The sequence below is a fragment of the Typopeltis vanoorti genome, chromosome 7 (assembly GCF_054136105.1).
Source record: "Typopeltis vanoorti isolate ZY-2024b chromosome 7, IOZ_Tvanoo_1.0, whole genome shotgun sequence".
In the NCBI taxonomy this organism is placed as follows: Eukaryota; Metazoa; Arthropoda; class Arachnida; order Uropygi; family Thelyphonidae; genus Typopeltis; species Typopeltis vanoorti.
In genome coordinates, this window is record NC_143555.1 from 18,004,011 (window position 1) to 18,026,418 (window position 22,408).

The 22,408-nt window shown below is 36.8% G+C and overlaps 1 protein-coding gene across 9 annotated transcripts in view; it reads left to right on the top strand.

Annotated features, from left to right (window-relative positions):
- The window catches only part of Adck1 (aarF domain containing kinase 1), a 433,204-nt gene that overhangs the window by 337,973 nt on the left and 72,823 nt on the right, over positions 1–22,408 (top strand). For all 9 annotated transcript variants that reach the window (XR_016548573.1, XR_016548574.1, XM_090395708.1 and 6 more), the window contains one exon: positions 19,734–19,931. Coding sequence is in view for 7 of the 9 variants with exons in the window: in XM_090395708.1 (XP_090251834.1) it covers positions 19,734–19,931 (198 nt within the window). In the remaining 2 variants the exon portion in view is untranslated. The remainder of the gene's footprint in view (positions 1–19,733; positions 19,932–22,408) is intronic.

The following is a 22,408-nucleotide window of genomic DNA, read 5'->3' on the forward strand; positions in this document are numbered from 1 at the left end:
TTATAATACAGTAACAAATGTTGGATAAAGGTGTTACATATAGAGTGGTATATTTAGATTTTGCAAAGGCATTTGATAAATTGCCATATGACAAGCTGGTAACTAAATTGGAATGGATGGGGTTGAACAGTAGATTAGTTTGCTGGATTGGAGATTGGCTGTCTGACAGGTATCAGCGAGTTGTCTATGGAGGAGTGATATCCCAAAAGAAGAAAGTTACTTGTGGTGTACCCCAAGGGTCTGTTTTGGGTCCATTGATGTTTAATTTGTATGTAAATGATATTGGGAGAGGTCTGAACGGTGATATGCAGTTGTTTCCAGATGATGCAAAGTTGGGGAGAGCCATCAGGAGTAGAGCGGATGCTATAGCTTTGCAAGAGGACTTGAATACACTGGCTGAATGGGTAAATGAGTGGGGATATCAATTCAGTGTTGCAAAGTGTAAGATTTTGAAATTTGGGAAGCAGAAATGGAATGTAGAGTACACAATCATTGGAAATATGTTGAAGAGGTAGAGGAGATGAAAGATCTGGAAGTGATTGTAGACAAGGACCTAAAATTTCAGGGACATGTTACTAAAATTGTGAGGACAACACAGTGGATAATGAGTATGATGCAGAGACTGTAGAAATTATGGCTGCTTTGATCAGGCCACATATGGATTACTGTGCGCAGATTTGGTCACCTAGTTTTCAAAAAGATGTTTTGGAAAAAGTTCAGAGATGATTGACTAAGGTGGTTCCTGGTCTCTGGAATGTTGAGTATGAAGACATATTGACAAAATGCAATTTGCAGAAATTGGTGGATAGAAGGGATATGATTGAAACATATAAGCTATTAAGAGGTTATTAGATTAATGTCGGGGAGGTTTTGCACAGAATGGATGAAGATAGGAAGAGAACAAGAAGTCATCCCTGGAAGCTGTATAAGGAGGGTGTGAGCAAAGGAGTGAGGAGAAGGTTTTTTGCATGGAGAGTGGTGAGTGATTGGAATGCATTGCCCAAGAGTGTGGTGAATTCAGAGACAGTGAATATTTTTAAGGCGCAGTATGATGTGAGTCTTTGACTCCATGGAGGTTTTTTATAATAATAATAATTATTATTATCAGATCTTATATTTCTGTCTTCTAAGGCACTTTAAAATTTTACATAGGCACATGGAATGTTCGGGGGTCTACAGATAGATACTCTTGAGATTGTCTGTGAAGAAATGGATAGGTATAAAATTGACATCCTGGGAATTACAGAGACCAGATGGAATGGAGAAGGTCACTTCAAAAGACAGGATGGTAAGCTAGTTATTTACTCAGGTGATAACACAAAACATCATGGGGTAGCTGTGATACTGAAGACAGCTCAGACAAGAAGCCTTCTTGGTTATAACCCCATTAATGATAGGATACTCTCTATTAGACTTAAGGCTCAGCCTACCAATGTATCAGTTGTGGGTAGTTGATGCACCCCACATGGATAGGCCTGAAGAAGAGAGTGAGGAATTCTATGAAAACTTACAAACTGTTTTGGACTGCCTACCAAGGAGACATATCGTACATCTTAGAAGATTTAAATGCAAAAGTGGGAAAGAGTGTGAGAGTCAGGCAGGAGTGTGGCATGTTTGGTCTGGGTAAACATAACACCCGTGGTGAAAGACTGTTGGAATTTGCCCGTGCTAACAGATTAGTTATTACCAATACCTGCTTCTAGAAACATCCACGATGGACCTATACTTGGACATTTAACATTGATAGGTCAAGGCACCAGATTGATTACATTCTGGCTCTCCAGCGGTGGAAGTCAGTCATCTCTGATGTGCATACTTGTCCTGGAGCAGATTGTGGTACAGACCATCAGCTAGTAAGAGCCAAAGTAAGACTAAGACTCTGAAAACTTCCAGGTCAGGCACATCCCACTAGATTGGATGTTAGAGTAATTCCTAGTGGATAAACAGAAGAAACATCAACTCGGTTGGATGATTTTTTTGAGACCAATGAGGAGAACTCACCAGAAATGCTTTGGAAAGGAGTCAAGATGATAATATAGGATATGTAATATAGGATAAGAAGACCAAGAGACCCATTGATATTTGGTTCAACATGGAAACTAATCAAAAGAAGGTGGTTGGAAAAACAAAGAGACACGGGATTGAAAAATACAAGAGATTACATAGAGAAGTCAGAAGAGCCATCAAGCAGGACAAAGAAATGTTCTATACTAATAAATGTGAAGAAATAGAGTTCTAGATGAGGAGGCACAATTATAAAAGGATGTTCTATTTAGTTCATGACTTAAATCACAAGTTTAAGCCTAAATTGAATGTCCTCAAAGACAGGAATGGAGCATTACTAAATGAAGAGTTGAAAACCAAAAACAGATGGAAAGAATACAGTAAAGAACTGTACAGCAGAGTGAATAAAGAAAATATGGAGCCCTCTCACCAGGAAAATTTTGATTTGGAATCTCCTCCACTTAGCCATGAAGTTGAAAGAGCAGTTAAGCAGCATAACAGCAATAAGGCCCCAGGTGCAGATGAAATCCCAGCAGAGTTAATTAAGGCCACAGGGGACAGAGGGATAAGAGTGTTTCATAGATTGATTACAAGGATAGTCTCTCCAGTCTCTGGGCCATGATGCTGGGAGACAGCATCATGGCCTAGAGACTGGAAGAAGAAGTTGGTTTTCATACCACTACATAAGAAAGGTGATATGAAGGCGTGCAAGAATTTTAAAACTATTAGTTTAATATCACATGCAAGCAAAATTTTATTGAAGATCATGATAGGATTGAGGCCAAAGTTGAAGTAGAGATTCCCGAGGAACAAGTAGGTTTTAGAAAAGGTAAGAGCACCAGAGATCAGATCCTTTGCCTTAGACTGTTAATAGAAAAATATAAAAAATTCAGACTCCCTCTGGTAATGTGTTTCTTAGACTACTCTATAGCTTTTGAATGTGTTGAGCATGTGAAACTGTGGGAAGTAATAAAAAGAATGGGTTTTCCTCAACACACTATCAGGTTGATAGCCAACATGTACAGCGAGCAAGAAGCCACAGTAAGAACAGGTGTTGGATTGACTGACTGGCTTCAAGTTGGAAAAAGGAGTTAAGCAAGAATGTTTACTTTCTCCTCACTTGTTTAGTATATATGTGGAGGACATCATGCGTGAAGCATTGGATGAGCTCAGGACAGGAATTAGGATAGGCGGTAGATTGATCAGTAATCTGAGGTTTGCTGATGATACAGTACTCCTTTGTAATGACATGGAAGAACTAGGACTAAATCGTGACAAAGTTAACAAGCTAAGTAATGACAGAAGACTTCCACTCAATCCTAGCAAGGCAAAGATTATGTTCTCAAAGGAAATACAAACAGAGAAGATCTTGAGAAACAAGTGTACCTTAATGGAGAAAGAATCAAGGAAATCAGCAAGTTTGAGTACCTGGGATCCATTATTAATGTGAAGAATTGTGTTCAGAAGACATCAGAAAAAGGTCAGGAATGGCTAAAACAGCAGTCAGAGACCTGTCTAAAATCTGGAAGGATGGATCTATCTCCATGGGAACAAAGTTGAGGATTTTGGATTCAGTTGTTTTTCCAACAGCGACTAATGGATGTGAGACTTGGAACCTAAAGAAGTCAGATAAGAAACGGATATCTGCTTTTGAGATGAGGTGTTACAGAAGGCTGTTGAAGATATCATCTACTGAAAGACATACAAATGATGGGTGTTAGAAAAGATCAGTAGAACTTTAAGGCTTCTTAAGGATATTGACAGAAGAAAGTTAAAATATTTTAGACACATAGAAAGGACAGAAGGGGCTTCTCAGAACAGTAATAGAAGGTAAAGTTCCTGGAAAAAGAGTCGGGTGTAGACCATCAATGAGATGGATGGATGGTGTGTGTGTGGAGTGACTGATCTTCAGAGAGTTGAGGCTGCCAGAAAAGCAAACAACAGGACTACATGGCTTGCCATGTAGTCCTGTTGATGCACCACACCAGGCAGGTGTGGTGCATCACTGAGCATCAGAGTGACCATACAGCATCTGTAGATGCCCAGTGAACATAGAGAGAGAAGGCACTTTTACTGTGTCAACCCACTTATATCTTGGTCTTCCTCTGGGTCTTTTTCCTACCAACCTGTCAGAGAACACTTCTTTTGCTAATCTTTCCTCTCCCATTCTGTTTAAGCGACCATACTGTTATGCAATTGGTTATTTTATTTCATCTCTATAAAAAGATTTTTACTCCAAGTGTTTATTATTTACACAAGTGTTCAATTCTGATTGGTGTGCACAGACTTTTGACTCTTTCTTTTAGAATCCAGAAAATCAATGACTCATGACAAAATAAAAAAGTACATGTATTTAATAAAACTAAAACAATATATACATATAAATAAAATTACATAACTACAAACATAATTGGATCCAAGACCTTCTAAAATAAATCTACACTTTAGAGATTTTCTTATCCAAAATATTAAAATCATTCTATTATTCAATTATTTGACATATACTTAATCATGTCTACTATACTAAGCACCGTGTTTTCACAACAACAAAAATGTTCAGAGTCATTGTCTTTGTTAAGCCCTTTCCGAAAATATAAAAATTTTCTTCTTCTTTTCCTTGGGAACCTTTTTTATCTCCCTTATATAGCATGCAATATTATTCCTCTTGTCTCACTGAAATATAAGTATTGTTACCTCTTGCAGTTCTATTTGACACACCGTTTACTCATTTTTGTACCAAAGAAAGAAGTTTCTTCTACTACATTATAAACAACATATCTGAAGTATAATAATAATAATAATCCGAGTTATCCGGTGTCTAAAACTAAAAATTAAGACAGAAGATGAAACTTTCCTTTCAGAGTTTCCTTGAACATTCAAATTACAACGTCAACTCCAATATCTTCTATTTACTAAACCCTTGTTGACACTCTCAACTCCTCCAGTTTAAAAACTCACAGTTCTATAGTTCCTTTTCGGAATCTCCTATTAATATTCTCCTGACTGTCATGTAAAACTTAAAAACTTCCTAAGAACAAAATTTCTCTGGTTTGTTTTCTTAAACTTCCATTAGCTCTCTCTCTCTTGTTTTCCTCATTAACCCGATACCAAATGCTCTCTCTGTCAGCTGTCAATCACCCATCGTTCTCCTCAGCAAGCATGCACACAGCATGTAAATTACAAGTGAGAATTTATGTATAATGACTGACACATTGTCTTCATTAGCATAATGAGAATGTCTTGACAAAACAAACAAATATCTCAACCCTTAACAAGTTTATATTATAATAAAGAAGATTAAAAATTATTACAAACTATCAGAATCTAAAAAGTACATCAATTTCAAATGATTTACGTTTCATTTTGACAGTAACAATTTCCATAACGGACAAAAATGTGTGGCAAAAACCAAAACTAATAATATACCACCACATTTACTTGAATATAACTCGCCCCTGCATATACATCACACCCCTGATTTCATACTACAAAAACAGAAATTGAAAAGCTTTGCATGTAGTTCGCACACGAAAAAATTTAAAACATTAAGAAACAGATAGTAAATGTCATTATGGCTATTTAGATATATTGGAATTCAGTTGAAGAGAATCAGCATTTCAACTCGACAATCATTGGCTTGCCTTTATTGTTGAGTCCCGCTATCTTTTGTTAATACCACACCAATCATATAGACAGGAGCAACCATTAGAGGAAATGTAGGAGTGAGGGCATTGACGTCTTCTCGATCTTAGATTGCATTGGGGTGGATTAAGATTAAGAGACCATCAGTAGCTGTTGTGCAACTGGATTTTGAGAGCTTGGGACATGATTTTGCTAGAAATGATTAATTTAATTACTGAAGCATTGTTCCTGAGGTGAGCAGCCAATCGTGTAAATAACGTTGATAATTATTATTTACCCCGGCACTGGTGAGGTGGGAAAATGTAACAAAAGTGGTAAGGTGGGGTCCCACAGACCCACCCAAATAATGTAGTGTATTATAGAAATCCATATTTTTTTAATCAATATTAGATTATGAATTGTTTGAGTGTTCTGTAATTTTACAGAATAAAAACGCAGATCCACAAAATTAACTCATGGTTACTGACTAATTCTAAATCAATTTCACTATCATCATCATCTCCACTGAATGGCTCCTTGTCTGTCAAAGCTTCATCTATAAGTTGACGTAACCACTGTTCTTCCTGCTTGTAACTCATCTGGTAAGAAAAAAGATATTATTCTCAAAATACCCTGTAAATATTTACAAAAACGTATTTGCTTATAGTTAGTATGTAAAAATATAGAAGACACGGCAGTGACGATAATATTTTAGTAGAATATACATGAAAACAACTTGCATTTCAGAAGTAAATATAGTCACACTTTTGGTAAAGTGGTGTCTGGTAGACCCCAGCACACTTTACACCTCTGCACACTAAACTTGCTTGCATGCAACAGCCTGTCGTCTATGGCATGGAGTAGTGGGTTACATGGAGGGGAAGCTATACTGAGGCATGACTTACTGCCATGCATTGTTAAAAAGTTATAGTCAATTTAAAATCCTTGGGGATTTTAAATTGACTATAACTTAAAATAGACCAAGGAGCATAGAGGGTGGGGACCATGAGCTGTTGAGACAGTTGAGCATGGCAAGTGCAAGAAGAATCATTGCTATGGGAGATTTTAACTACAGCAGTATAAATTGGGGGAGAGCAAGATGCATATAGTAATAAGGGAATGGAATTTCTAGAATTCTTGAGGAACAAATGTCTTAGGCAACATGTAACAGAGGGAACAAGAGATTCAAGAGTTTTGGATTTGGTTATAGCATCATAAGAATTGATAATAACTGAGATGACATCTCTCCCACCAGTTGGAGAGAGTGATCATATGGTTCTGACTTGAAAAATGAATAGACATGCAGGAGTATCAAAGAGACAGGAACATATGTGGAATTATAAAGCAGGTGATCATAATAGTCTTAGACGTCAACTCGGTGAAGTTTCGTGGAGGGAGGAATTGGAAGGCCAGGATATCATTAGTGCTTGGGAAATTGTGAAGAAATATTTGTTAGCAGCAATGATGAGCTGTATTCCACGAGTGAAGAAGAGGGCTCAATTTGGAGTAAAGTGGATGACAAACAATATTAAACAGGAGCTACATGCGAAAAAGAGGCTATGGAAGAGATATAAGGAGACAGGTGAAGAGAAGATGCATGAAGAATATAAGACAGGCCAGAAGAGTGATTAGTGTGGTAAGGAAAGTGAAACTGGAATATGAGAGGAGATTGGCCCTAAGATCCAAAGAAAATCCCAGGGAATTTTTTAGCTATGTGGCCAGTAGCAGGAGAAATGACTATGGAAGAATGATATTGTGGGATAAAAATGGTAATAGAGTGACTGTTGCAGAGGACATAGTGGAATTGTTCAATGACCACTTTATTGGAGTATTTCATCCTGGAGGAGTCAATTTGAATACTAGAGAGATAGAGCAGGTTCGAGGTTTAGAGGTGCAGGAGGAGAGTGTGTTCCACATACTGAGTACTCTGGATGTTAGTAAAGCTGTGGGACTGGATAGTATTTCACCACGAGTTTTCAGAGAATGTGCTAAGGAACTTGACAGTGCCCTTGACTTGGCTTTTCAATGAAAGTCTGGCTGCTGTAAAGGTGCCCATGGAATGGAAGGAAGGTAAGATACTGCCATTGCATAAGGGCGGTAGCAGACTGGAAGTGTCTAATTATAGGCCAGTTTGTGTATTATCAGTGTTCATCTTTTTAATATGAAATTCAATTTTATGCTGCTGAAGACCAAATGGTGATCACTTCCAATTTCAAATCCTCTGTACACTTAAGTGACCTGCACTAGTGAGAAAACATCACTATCAACAATAACATGGTCATTGAGACTTTTCTTATTCCTTCCCTTTTTTCTCCATGTGAATTTGTGCACATTTTTATGTTGGAACGTTATGTTAGTAATAACCAGTCCATGTCCTGAGCAGAAATCCAACAGGTATTTGTCGTTATTATTAGCTTTGCTCTTTTCTCCAAATTTTCCCAAAATATTTCTGTATGTCTGAAATCATTTGTTACTCTGCTATTTAGATCCTCAACAAGGACCAGATTTTCTTTTTTCATTGTGTCAGTTGCTTTTCTCTAAAGCCTCAAAAAATTCTCCACTTTTACCTTAGTAGAACCTGTGTGGTACCATAGGCACAAATAATTCTAATTCCATGGTAAATGTTCATCTGAAATAACATCAATAGTTCCCCCACTAAGTTCATTGGAACACTTGCAGCTACTCTTCAACATCCCTTCACAGTGCACCTCGAAACCCACTGAACAAGTTTCTTATCCTCCTCCTTTATCCTTGCAACTGCTGTGCTGTAGAAGAGTCTTCCCCTTGTTAAACATACCAAGAAATTATATACTTGGTTTAATTCTTTATCGAAGTGTAAGCAAACAAAGTTTGCACCTGAAGTATTTTCAGGACTGGGCAACTCGTATAAAGAAGCTAATAACTTCACATCACTTGCCTTAGTATCCCACAATGCAAAGCACATCTCCTTGCGGACATGCATAATGCTATGCATTATGGGAAGGATCACTACCCAGACTAGTTTCTAGTTTCCCTGTATTATGTGCAGGATTACCTCTCCAAAAACTCGTGATCCTCCAACAATGAGTGATCCTAAGGATTTTTTCATTCGGTGTTGTTCCATTCAGCAACAAACTCACCCCATCACCAAGAAGAACTCAGCGTTGGCTCTACCCAGTGGCAGGTCCACCCCACCACTGAGCAGAGCCACTCATATCTCATCTGAGAGGTAACAGCAACAGCCGAGCCTCAGTTAAAACTTCATTGGCTACAGCATAGCCATCCGTTACCCTAGGCAGAAACTCTGCTTCCCCAGAATCAAGTCACCAATTAGTTTCGATCTTCATTGAGGTTTCTTCAATGGGAGCCAGACTAGAGGTGATACTAAAGTTGAAGTACTAAGTAATGCATAAGTCATATTTTCATATATGAGTTGCCAAAAGGTGTCACACCTTATTATTATATTACTCTCGATTAGAGAAAGTAAAAATTCTTTCTCTAAATCAGAGTAATTTAATAATAAGATGTGACAACTTTTGGCAACTCTTTATGAAAATATGACTTCTGCATTACTTCAACCTTAGTATCACCTCTGGGTCTGGCTCCCACTGAAGAGACCTCAAGAAAGGTCTGGGTAGTGACCCTTCCCATAATGCATAGCATTATACAAGTCCTCAAGGAGATGTGGTTTGCATTATGGGATACTAAGGCAAGTGATGTGATGTTACTAGCTTCTTTATACGAGTTGCCCAGTCCTGAAAATACTTCAGGTGCAATTCTTGGTATCTTTAATTTAATTTATAGTATAACTAAGTGAAAAAACTTCCAACAACTTCCCCTTGCGTTCCAAGAAATACGATATACAGTCATTCAAATCAAATGCGAACAAGCACATTCTTTCATAACCCACCACCCATACATGGCACTAACGTACTATAGGTTGATCAACCAACCTCTTGTGTATAGACCCACATATTTGATATCTGATAGTTGCCCCCATCACTCTACTGAGACTGCCTACCATTCAAGAGATTAGCCTATTATTTAGTTAAATACTATGGCTACTCCTTCTTTTCCTTGATTGTCGTTGCCTGAATATAACATTTTGTTTTTGTTACAAATACAAAAAAAATGGTGAGATGCTTTTTTTGTTTCAGTCACCCCTATTATGTCGATCTGGTACTCATCCAATTCCTCGATACAGATCTTAAACTTTGGTGATGCTGAGTTGGGGTGTGTTTCAGGATTTGTTCCAGTAGCTGACTTTTTGCTTTTTGTTCTGATTCCCTGGCAAAAACAATGAGGACCTTGTTTAACCGGGTGACACCCCAGCCAGCATGAAATTCTCTCATGTTGTACATCATTTTATTTGTGGTTTAAGTCAATTAATATACAATTTGGTTGGCTAAAATCCCAAATTGCTAGCCCATCCTCGTTTGTTCAGTATCCTGGTAGAGACCTACAGTGCACAATAAGAAGGTGAGAATTGGACATTAGGTCAGAAGCCCTGGTCAGTTCCTCCGCATTCCTTTAAAGGTTATGTGGAGGTCTCCTCTCACTTATACAGCTTTGACCCTTAAGCACCTTCTGGTGCATCCCTCTGGCTCTGTTTTTGAAGGGTTAATAACTCCAAGTTTTTGCGAAGGGTGGTGATACTGTTAGCATGTGTATATTGGCTGATATGTGTAGGCTTGTGTTAGACAGTGAAGGATAGACTGCTTGAGGGAAGACTTGTGACCAGTGTATCCAGGAATGGAAGTGAGTTTTGATTTTCAATTTCAATAGTAAATTATGTGTGCTCATGTAGTTGGATCATCTGGCTGGGGAAGGTGTTTAAAGTGTGGTGTCTTTGTGGCCAGATAATGAAAACATCGTCAATGTATCTAAGCCAAACTGTAGGTTTTAAAGTAAAGAAATCTAGAGCACATTGCTCAAAAGCTTCCATATAGAAGTTAGCAACTGGGAATGGGGGGGGGGGGAATAGTGGTGCACCTATGGCCGAGCCTTTGTTTTGTAGGTAAAAATGATTTTCACACACAAAGCAACTGGAATGCAGGACACGGCCAAAGAGGTGGAAATTTGTTTTGTAAGAGAAAAATTGTGTCACTGATTGAGACATTAGTTAAAAGGTTAGAAACATCAAATCTGCCTAATAATAATAACAGTAGTCTAGCTTTGATGTAGTAAGGTTATTTTTTTTTCACCAGAGGTCAGTAATTGTAACTTTTGCATACCATGTAGATTGTAACAGCTTGTTTCTTCGTATACATGTGTATACTCCAGATAATGACCTTGATATGAATGTCGAAACGTCAAGTGAGTATTTTGGTTTATATTAAACTGAAGTTTTACTATAACATGATAGTTATTTCTTTAAGTTTTAATAATGAATTCTTAAATAAATATAATCAATATTTTTTTGTTCATAGAAATTAACTCGACATGTCACAAGCATTTTACTTTATAAGAAACAATCTATAAGGAACCTGCTCTATATAAGAGAGAGAGAGAGAGAGAGAGGAGGAGTGTCCTTCATAGGACGCTTTATAAAGAACGTTGAAGTAAAATATTACTTACTCATCCTAATATGAATTATTTATATTTATCTTTTACTGAATTTGCCAGAATTTAATGTATGATGAGACCATGCTGCTCTACCTCGACCTATGATACTATATCCAGATTGTTAATCCTTATAATCATGTATGCGCTTATACTATTGTTGAAACTTTCAGATCATACTGAAGATGTTCACAACATACACTGAAGCAAATAAAATCCAGAAATTATTATATACAGATATAGCCATCATTTTTTATTTTGGTTTAAGCCAATAAGAATACAATTTGGTCAGCTAAATCCCAAATTGCCAGCCCATCCTCGTTCATTCAGTATCTAGGGTAGACACCTAACAGGGTGCACCACGAGAAGGTGAGGATTAGACATTAGATCAGACACCATGATTGATTCTCCACATTCCTTTAAAGGCTATGTGGAGGTCTCCTCTCAGTTATATAGCTTTGACCCTTAAGCACACCCCCCCCCACACACACCACCACCACCAAAATAAAACACGACGGTATTATATGACAGAATTTCATGCCAGCTGGGACATCGTCCGGTTAAACAAGGTACCCGTTGTTTTCTCCAGGGAACCTGGGCAAACAGTGAAAAGTCTGCTACTGGAACAAATCCTAAAACCCACCCCAACTCAACATCACCAGAGTTAAGAATCAGTACTATCAACATAAGAAGCCTGAATGGCAAAGAAATAGAGCTAGCTGAGGAATTGGATGAGTACCAGATCGACGGAATAGGGGTAACTGAAACAAAAAAAAGGAAAAACTGGTGAGATCTATCTGAGCAATAAATACAAAATGTTATATTCAGGCAACAACAACAATCAAAGAAAAAAGGAGTAGCCATATTATTCAACACTAAATACAAGGCTAATCTTCTTGAATGGCAGGCAGTCTCAAGTAGAGTGATGTGGGCAAATATGAGAATGGGGAAATGGACAATGAGACTTATTTGTGCCTATGGTCACACAGAAGTTCTACTAAGGTAGAAGTGGAAGAATATTTTGAGGCTTTAGAGAAAGCAACTTACACAATGAAAAAGGAAAAGTTGGCCCTTGTTGGGGATCTAAATAGAAGAGTAGGAAATGATTGTGAGACATACAAAAATTATTGGGAAAATTTGGAGAAAAGAGGAAAGCTAATAATAATGGCAAGTACCTGTTGGATTTCTGCTCAGGACATGGACTGGTTATTACTAGCACAATGTTCCAACATAAAAATGTGCACAAATTCACATGGAGAAGAGGCAAGGAATAAGAAAAGTCTCATTGACTATGTTATTGTTGATAGTGATGTTTTCTGACTGGTGCAGGACACAAGAGTGTACAGAGGATTTGAAATTGGAAATGATTACCATTTAGTCTTGAGCAGGATAAAATTGAATTTCATATCGAAAAGAAGAACATGTAAGAAAGTTTTAAAGCAAATAAAAGTTGAGCATCTCTCAGATGTGAACTGTAGGCTAAAATACACAAATATTATTCAAGAAAAAATGAAAGAGTTTGAGAATAGGAACCAAACCTTGGAGATTTAGTGGAAAGCCCTAAAGAAAACACTGATTGAGTCAGCCAGAGAGGCATGTGGTACAGTTGTCTGTAAGGATAGAAAAATCAGAACTCTGTCGTGCACACAGGAATTTAAAGAGGCAGTGAAAGAAAAGAAGAAGGCATGTCGAAAGTTCCAGGCGAAGAGTTCAGCTTGTGCTCTTAGAGAATACAGAGACAAATGTAAGAAAACTAAACACTTTGTAAAACTAGCTAAACAAAAGTCAAGGGAAGACTTTGGTAAGAACATAGAAATTATGTTCTTACCAAAATGGAATTAAATATGATAAAGGTGACATGAAAACAGGTGAAAAACATATCCTTGAAGTATGGAGTAATTCAAAAAATTGCTAAATGAAACAAGCAGTGATGACAGCACAGTGGTAAAAAACATTGACCAGGAATGCAGTCAGGAACATATCCATAGCCTGAAATGTGGAAAGTCAGCTAGAGTAAATGATATTTGACCAGAAATGCTCATGGAGGTATAAAAGTCTTACAGTGGCTGCACTGCATAGTTCAGAATGCCTGGACAGAGGGACGAATTACAGATGATTGGAGTAGAGCTCATAGTACCCATATATAAAAAGGGAAACGAAACTGAATGTGAGAATTACAAGGGTATTTTTCTACTGAGTGTTCCTGGTAAGATTTATGCAAGTATACTTGAGAAACAGTTGAGAAGGATTATGGAAGTGAAGCTTGGTGAAGAACAAGCTGTATTCAGGCCAAACAGAGGCTATGAGGATCAGATTTTCACCATTGAGCTTATGCTGAATTTTTTGCTTGAACTGCTTTATCACATTTTTATTTTTATTTTTTTTTTGGAAAATCCCCCAACTTGAATTAAAGTTGATTCAAGTGGGGGGAATTTGTTTTCAGTGGAGCAGAATAAACTCCACTGCAATCATCTGGACGAATTACAGATGATTGGAGTAGAGCTCATAGTACCCATATATAAAAAGGGAAACGAAACTGAATGTGAGAATTACAAGGGTATTTTTCTACTGAGTGTTCCTGGTAAGATTTATGCAAGTATACTTGAGAAACAGTTGAGAAGGATTATGGAAGTGAAGCTTGGTGAAGAACAAGCTGTATTCAGGCCAAACAGAGGCTATGAGGATCAGATTTTCACCATTGAGCTTATGCTGAATTTTTTGCTTGAACTGCTTTATCACATTTTTATTTTTATTTTTTTTTTGGAAAATCCCCCAACTTGAATTAAAGTTGATTCAAGTGGGGGGGAATTTGTTTTCAGTGGAGCAGAATAAAGATACTCATCCCTGCATAATTTCAGTTAATTCATTTCAGCAAGTGTTTGGATCAGGAGAGCATATGCATTCTCAAAGCATCAAAATGAGGCATAGAAATCCCAAAGATCATCTCAGTTAGAACCTGTGTTGTTCTTCAGGGTATAAGACTAAAAGAAGACATTTTATACAAAAAAGATGGACATGCTTATGGTTTGCCAGGAGGATAGCCAGTGTCATTGGTGCATTTGTTTACATTCTGGTTATTTTGTATGGCAAAACGCTTTCTACCTACAAAAAGCGATCTGCCCCATGGCCGCCAGACACTAGACACACTCCTTAGCCACCTAAACAAACAAACAAACAACACAAATGCAAACACTTCACAATTGAGATTGGAAAACAGAACACACTTCCGTTTCCAGATACACTTGTCACACGTCTCCCTTCTTTCAGTCTTTCCTTCACTGTTTACTGGAAACCGTCATATGCTGGCCAATATATACACATAAACTCCTACCACCACTCAACACAAAAGCTAGGTTTCATTAATACTCTAAAAATCAGGGCTTTGAAGATTTGCTCCAATGAACAAGCATCATGAACATGGACATCAGATAAAATAAACAGAATACTACAGAAATACAACTTCAAAGCCACCTTTAAACCTCCTGCAAAATTAAAAAGCTTACTCAACTCATCCGACGACCCATTCCCTCTGCTGGCCCACCCTGGAGTATACCGTATTTATTGCACCTGTAATCTACCATATACAGGGGAAACAGGATGCACACTGACAAATGGAACATAAATGACACGTTAAATAGAATAACTATGGTGAAGCTGGCCTTTCTGATCATGCCCTGAACACTTTACATAGAATTTGACTGGAAAAGCACCAGTTGTTTACATCACACCAAAACATGGTATGAACTCAAATTTAAGGAAGCCTGTGAGATTTTATCAAATTTTACCCCAATCTGAACAATAATGATGATCTAAAAATCCCAAGCATATTGAAGGCACGTGTTTTACCCACGGAACCTTTCTCCCTAAGAGTTAACTATAAACAGGACTGGAGATAATCCAGAATCCTAAATCTAATATAACAATTGCAATGTTAAAAATGGGACATCGTTGTTACTGTAAGAAAACTGTCTATAAGAAAGAATGATTCTCTTACATTACTTAAATAGAATTTAGCTTTGATGTAGTTTCTAAATAATTAATTAATTTGTAATTTTATCTGTTTTTTTTTTGTTTTTTTTTAACTAGAGGTCATGCCAGTAGAATAACCGGTGATCAAATCATTGTTTCTTTAGCTTACTGTGTGAAATGCAACTCAGTTTGTCCTTGTATATTTGTATATACTGCAGAAGATGACCTTAATATGAAGGTCAAAACGTCGGGAAATTAAAATAGTTATTTAAAACATGGTTGTAAAGTCCATAATTTCTAAGATGAATGTTGATCAACATGCAACATTAAAGGAACGGATCAGGTCTGCAGGTTTTGTCAGGTCTGCTATATCAGACCTGACAAAACTGCATGCTCTGACCTTCTGATGGATGGCATTGTGCATAGTATATGTAGAAAGGTTAGTTGAACTGTAATTATAATGGATGTCATTTGAAGTTTCGTAATGAATAAAAAAATTGGATTTGAATCATTGATTTTGGTATTAAGCATTCAGATGTTGGTCAAGTCTGTGTGGAAGCCATTTTTTTACATTGGTTTTGTCGGATTTTTTTCATTATAATTTATTCTTTTTTGAAATTTTTTGTTACCCTTTTTGATAATTTTTGTTGATTTTTCTGTGAGATTTTTTTTAAACAGTAGTGACACTAAAACTTTATACAGGTATCCCTTGCATAATGCGGGATTTGATTAACACAGCAAAATTAATTGCGACAATCCTTTTATATATACGTAGCAAGAGTTTTAATTAATGTGCCTTTAAATTTAACTCGCTCACGAAAGTCGTGAGCATGATGTCATTCCACAACCTGGTCATTCATTGAATGACTGTAATTTAAAGATTTAAACATGGTGAAAGTAAAAGTAAGATTGTAAGCGAATTTGGTTTTAACGAGTCTACAATACAGACTATTTTATCCAAAGCTGATGAGTATTGTGAGCAAGGAAATGTTGCATCTACATCTGCAGGTATGCAATGCACACATAACCGAAGTGCTATGATAGTTAAAATGAAAGAGCTGTTGATTATTAGTCTGGATGACTGCAATTGAAAGAGAATTTCAATTAGTGCCTGTAATATAAGATGGTTTCAGGCACAGTGTTGGTTATGAGGATTGGCTGAGGGAATGTGGACTGCAGAGTTTGGTGGATAGTAGAAGGAGAGGTGATATGATTGAGACTTTTAAACTGTTGAGAGGTGGTTACATTGACACTGGGGAGTTCTTTAGCTTGGTTGAACAGCGGGAAGGAGTGATAACAATGGAACATCCTGGAAGTTGCGAAAGGAAACTGTGAGCAAGAGGGTGAGGAGTTTCTTTGCATGGAGGGTGGTTGAACCATGGAATGCATTGCCTGATAGATTGATGAGAGCGAGAAAACGGTCATTGAGTTTAAGGAGTGGTATGATGGACTTTGTGTTTCCTAGGAGGAACCTCTCGCGATGAGTCTTGATAGAGTCTGTGTTTCCTAGGAAGGACCTCCTGCAGTGAGTCTTTTGAGTCCATGGAGGCCTGAATAATAATAATAATAATAATAAATTTAAACTAATCTGCAGTTCTTTTCCAGTTTAATTACAACAGTGATATTTTGAGGGCTTAATGCACAAAATGAGAAATCATGGGAATATAACAAAGATCTGTCTTTAAGTTTCGTAGATCTGGAAAAGGCATATGACAAGGTGCCAAGAGAGAAGTATTCGAAATGCCATATAACTGTAGCATTTCGAATACTTCTCTCTTGGGGCATTATATCAAGCAATACTTAGTCTTTATTTGAGTTGAAAGTCAGCAGTTAGAATTGAAGGAAGTACAGGATGGTGGTTTACTGTTAAATTGCTGTCAGACAAGGATGTACATCATCCCCTCTGTTATTCATTATCTACATAAATCACATTTATGAAGGAAAGCAGTATTAAACCCTGATATCAAAATTAGAGATGTTAACCTCAGCTCTTTGCTTTATGCAGATGATGTTATACTTCTAAATAAATCCGCTACAAGTCTGCAAGATTCCTTGACTAAAGTGAACTGTTGTAATAGATATGGTATGAAGGTGAGCATTAAAAAGACAGACAATGAAAATAGGCAGAGACATTGACAATATCAACTGCATTGTGAATGGAGAACCTATAGAACAAGTAAAACATTTCAGCTACCTAAGCACGATTTTTAGTGAAGATGGTAAATTAAATATGGAAACAGACAACAGAATCAACAAAGCTGGTATGGTAGGGAGCCAACTGAATAAATGTATATGGAATAAGAGAGAAATTAGCCAAAACACTGAATTAGCTGTATACAAGACAGTATTCAAGCCAATTTTAACTTATGGATCTGAGAGCTGGGTGAGAAGTAAAACACTTGACCAAAGACTAGAGACTGCAGATATGAGAGTCCCGAGAAAGACTAGGAGCATGAACAGATGCATCAATGGCAATATCATATTAAAAATGAGGATATTAGGAAAGAACTTGACATTGTCAGCATCCAGGAATGTGTTAGAAGTGCTAATATCAGGTGGTATGGTCACTTAAACAGAATGGGAGAGAAAAGATAACAAGTGTTCTCTGCCAGGTTGGCAGGAAAAAAGACCCTCAGGAAGATGAAGATATAGGTGGATTGATACAGTAAAAAGTGCCTTAGAAGATAGAAATATAAGATCTGATAATGTTGTAGTCTTGACAGGTAACAGACTGATTTTAGAGGAAAATTGTAGATAGGAAGTACTACATGAAAAATGACATCTAGTGGCATGGTTAGTGTATCTGCTCTCCAGCCAAAAGGCTATGGGTTCAAATCCTGCCATGGGCATGGATGTTTGTGATTATCTGTGGAAATACTAGTGGTGGTGGTTGGCAGTAGATGGCATTGGTATAGTTGCAGTCACTTGGTAGATTGAGTGGAGGAGACAGAGTTGAAGAGCAGGTGCCCTCCCTTGATGAGTCTTGAGACTCCCTGGAGGTGTCAAATAAGAATAATAATAATAATATCACGGCCAAAACTCCAAGCCTCTTTTCAAAAACTTAAAGAGACTTTAGTCTCTTTTAAATATAAAGAAGATAATTCAAAATTTGCAGCTAGAAAGGCTGGCTTGAAAATTTTAAATCTAGGGCTGGACTAAAAAATGTGAAAATAACAGGTGAAACTGCAAGTGCCAATGAAGATGCTGCATCTACATTTCCTGCTGTGCTGCAGAAAATTATTGAAGAAAATTACTACGATTACTGCCAAATTTTCAATGTAGATGAAACTGGTGTGTGTGTGGGGGGGAAATGCCATCTAGAACTTTCACATCAAAAATAAGCAGCGAAGCCTAGCTTATTATAAAGTATCAAAAGATCACTTAAGTGTGATGCTTGGAGGGAATGCTAATGGAAATTTTAAATTGAAACTGCTGTTTGTTTATTGAACTCAGAACCCAAAGGCTTTAAAATGATGTAACAAGAACTTGGTCGATGAATAGAAGTTACCCAAAGCCTATTCAAAGATTGGTTTAAGTCTTATTTTTGTGTGGCAATTGAAGTTTATTGCAAGAGAAATTACTTAGCATTCAAAGCTCTTTTGCTTTTAGATACAATGACGCCTGTGCCCAATCATTCACATAGGCATCATTGCAACTTTCAGAGCCTATTTTCTTAAAATGACATTCTCAAGGGCAGTAGAAAACAACAACCGGAGAAAATGCGATTATGCTCCAAGAATTTTGGACAAATTTTAACATTAAACATGCAATTGAAAACATTTGTGACTCATTGGAGCAAGTGTCTTCTAGCTGCATGAGAGCTTTTTGGAAAAACATTGGTTGAAGCAATGGTTGAAGAAATCATTGCAATTGGTGAAAACCTTGGTTTTGATGGTGCTGATGCAGAAGATGTGTTAAAGAATTGTTGACTTCAAATTGAAAAGATTTCAATGACAACGATCTTCTTGAAATTGAACAACAACGTGCATATGAAGACAACGAACAAATGGATGTGAAGATGAGGTTCCAAAGGAGATAAAATCAAAGAACTCGATGGACTATTTCGCAGTTTAGAAATCACGTAAGCAGCAAGTAATGGATATGGATCCAGATGTTAATCGAAGGATGCTTGTTTCCAATATCTAGAGAGAGAGAGAGAGAGAGAGAGTCATTTTGCTTGTTATCATAGAATTTATGCTGATAAGGAAAAAACTAAAACTATTCAAACGACTCTTGATAATGTTTTTGATAAAAAATTGCAGAAACTAATTTAGGTACAAGCATTTATTAAACATTTACTTTGCATTCATTTTTTATCTTTCCTAAAAGTATACCATATAAAATGAATTAATAATACAGTAATTGATCTTGGATGAATTATAATTTTTACCATTGATTATTATATTTCATTAATGCGATTTTGATATACACGGTAACATCGAGGGATTAATTAATTGCGTTAATCAAGGGATACCTGTACTGTCTGTCATGATAGTGGAGATATTGGGAAAATTTATATAGTAGGGGGTATGATCTTTAATTCATACCTTCTAATTAATATTTAAGTTTTTAAAGGAATCATCACAATTTAATTTCAGACCCTCACAGATGATTTTCGACTTAGATACTGCAATTTTTGGCTCTCATTGATACATGCAGATGTACAGGGTATGGAATCATGGGGAAAAGAACTTGGAGTAGGTAAATTATTTGGTATGTTAGCATGTATGCTAACTGCTCGTTCATGGACTTCTCTTAAGAAGGGAATAAATAAAGAGAAACTTACATTACAGGAGGTAAGTTCTTTTAGCAATAATACAAGATTGCTCTTTGTTTCAAATTAACTGTTCATTATTTACTTATATACTTCTTTTTATTATTATTATTATTATTACATTACACCTTCAAGGAGTCCAAGGACTTGTTACAGGAAAGCACTACTCTACTACTCTGTTACTTAATTCTCCAACTAAACACAATGCCATCTGCTGCCCACCACCAGCAGTAATAGTATTTTTTTTGCCTGTAAATTGCATGTTGTTCTCATAGCTGATTTGCATGTATGCAGGATAAATCCCAAGTTTCTTGATGAAAAAAAACTCTCTACATTCATATGAGGTTGACTAACTCACCTTCAATTGAAAAAGCCCACATAAAAATTCCTCTTGTCATTCCTCATTGATTCCTCAATGAGAATCGAACTCACGTCTTTCCCAGTTGACAGGTGCAATGTCCTGTTGTTCTTCCTACTTGACCAAAGAGGCTCTTATCTCTTGTTACCTTTTATCTATTGAGAACAGTATTACTATTACTTCTCTAATGCTGATTTATTGTACTGTTAGTTTTTGGATCATCCTCTTATCATTTATTGTACACTCAGTGATCAAATATTTATCATGTTTTTCTTCCTCCTATCACGAATCTAGGCTAGGTGCCCTGTTTCAGTCTTGACCCAGTGTTTCATCTGTCTGCTTCTGTTTATATGACCTTTTGGTTTATAGTTCATTATCTTCTTGAGTATTCTATCATATGCCATTCATTCTAGATACTCTTTCCAGTTGGTTCTGTATTTTTCTATGGTTTTCCCCCCCCCTTATTCCTCTTTTTTATCTATATTGTATAACCTGCTTCTCCTGAATTAAAACATTTGTAAGTGACATAAATAATCATAGGAAATAATTTTATCATAAATACCTTATTCTTTGCAGGTGACCAATTGATATTTGCTTCATCATGCTGATCACAAGTTGAAGTAAAAGTTGGAAAACATTTGAAATAAGTAGTAAACCATTGATTTCCATGGTTACTTACAATTAGAGCTCCAACACCTTTTGTAGATATCCAGTGTAAGCTCATAAATCAAAAATGTAAATTTGTAAGTTGAAATATAATAAATGACAGTATTTGATTATTTCGTATATCATAACTAATTATTGATATTCCCAGAAATTATTAGTATAATAATGCAGATATATAGACAAATTAATTCTTGTTAACAAACCAAGAGTTCTGCGTGATAGTAATGGGATATTTTACTGATTTTCTACAAGCCTTGATGTTGCACTATTTAAAAAACATACATACCTACTTAACTAGAAATTATGCATTTTTATCTTTTTTGATTAACAGTCTGTTTAGCCACCTGAAGTCACATTCCTTCAAAGTTCAATTTCCACTTCATAGTAAACCTTTGAGCTGTATAACATGAGCTGATGCAGGTGTTCTAACTTTCTGTTTTGCCTCTGAAGAAAATCAGATGTTAATAATATCAGTTGTTAACACAGCCAAAAAGAACGTAACTGCATAACCATTCCAAGGATTTGCATAGTTGAGCTCTCCTCTTGAAATCTGTAGATTATTATTTATTATTAAGAGAGAGACCTGCAGGGAGTCAGGGACTGATTGAGGGAGGCCACATACCACACTGTACTCTCCAGCTACCATACTTATTCTTAAATTCATTCACACTACCTGCACACACAACATCCAGTGGTAATCCATTCCAATGATGCACCACCCTGTAAGAGAAAAATCTAGCCCTCACCCACCTTCTTAGTGGCATTCATTCTCATCTTCCAAGGATGCCCTCTTGTCCTTTCCTCACCCTCCACAAAATGAAAAATTCCATCACCTGAAATCCTGTATGACCCTTTCATAAGCTTGTAAGTCTCAATCATATTCCTCATCTTTCTCCTGTTTGCTAGTGTCTGCCATCTACAAATTCTCAATCTGTCTTCATAATCAGTATTCTGCAATCCTGATATCATTTTTAACACTCTCCTTTGCACTCTCTCTCTCTCTCTCCACTATCAGAATCACAATGGAAACCAGGAGACCAGACTTAAGCACAATAGTCCAAGTGAGGTCTTATCAAGGCCTTGTAAAGAGGCAAAATGACATCCTTATTTTTACATGTGAAAATTCGTTTCAGCATTGCAATTATCTTTGAGTTGTATTTGCAATCGTTGCTACATGATCCCTGAACTTCAACTTCCTATCCACTAATGCTCTAAGATCCCTAGCCTGATCAGTTTATTTTAGCATAATCCACTAATATAATATGACATGGATATCTAATCCCACCAAAGTGCATGACTTTACATTTACTTGCGTTGAACTGACCATTTTCCCATGCCCACATTTCCAGCCTATTCAAATCACTCTGCAAGTAATGCATATCAGCAGCATTCCTGATTACCTATCTTTGCATGATCAGCAAAGAGCTATATGTTGCCTTCGAATCCTTCCCAATATCATTAATGTACAGATTGAA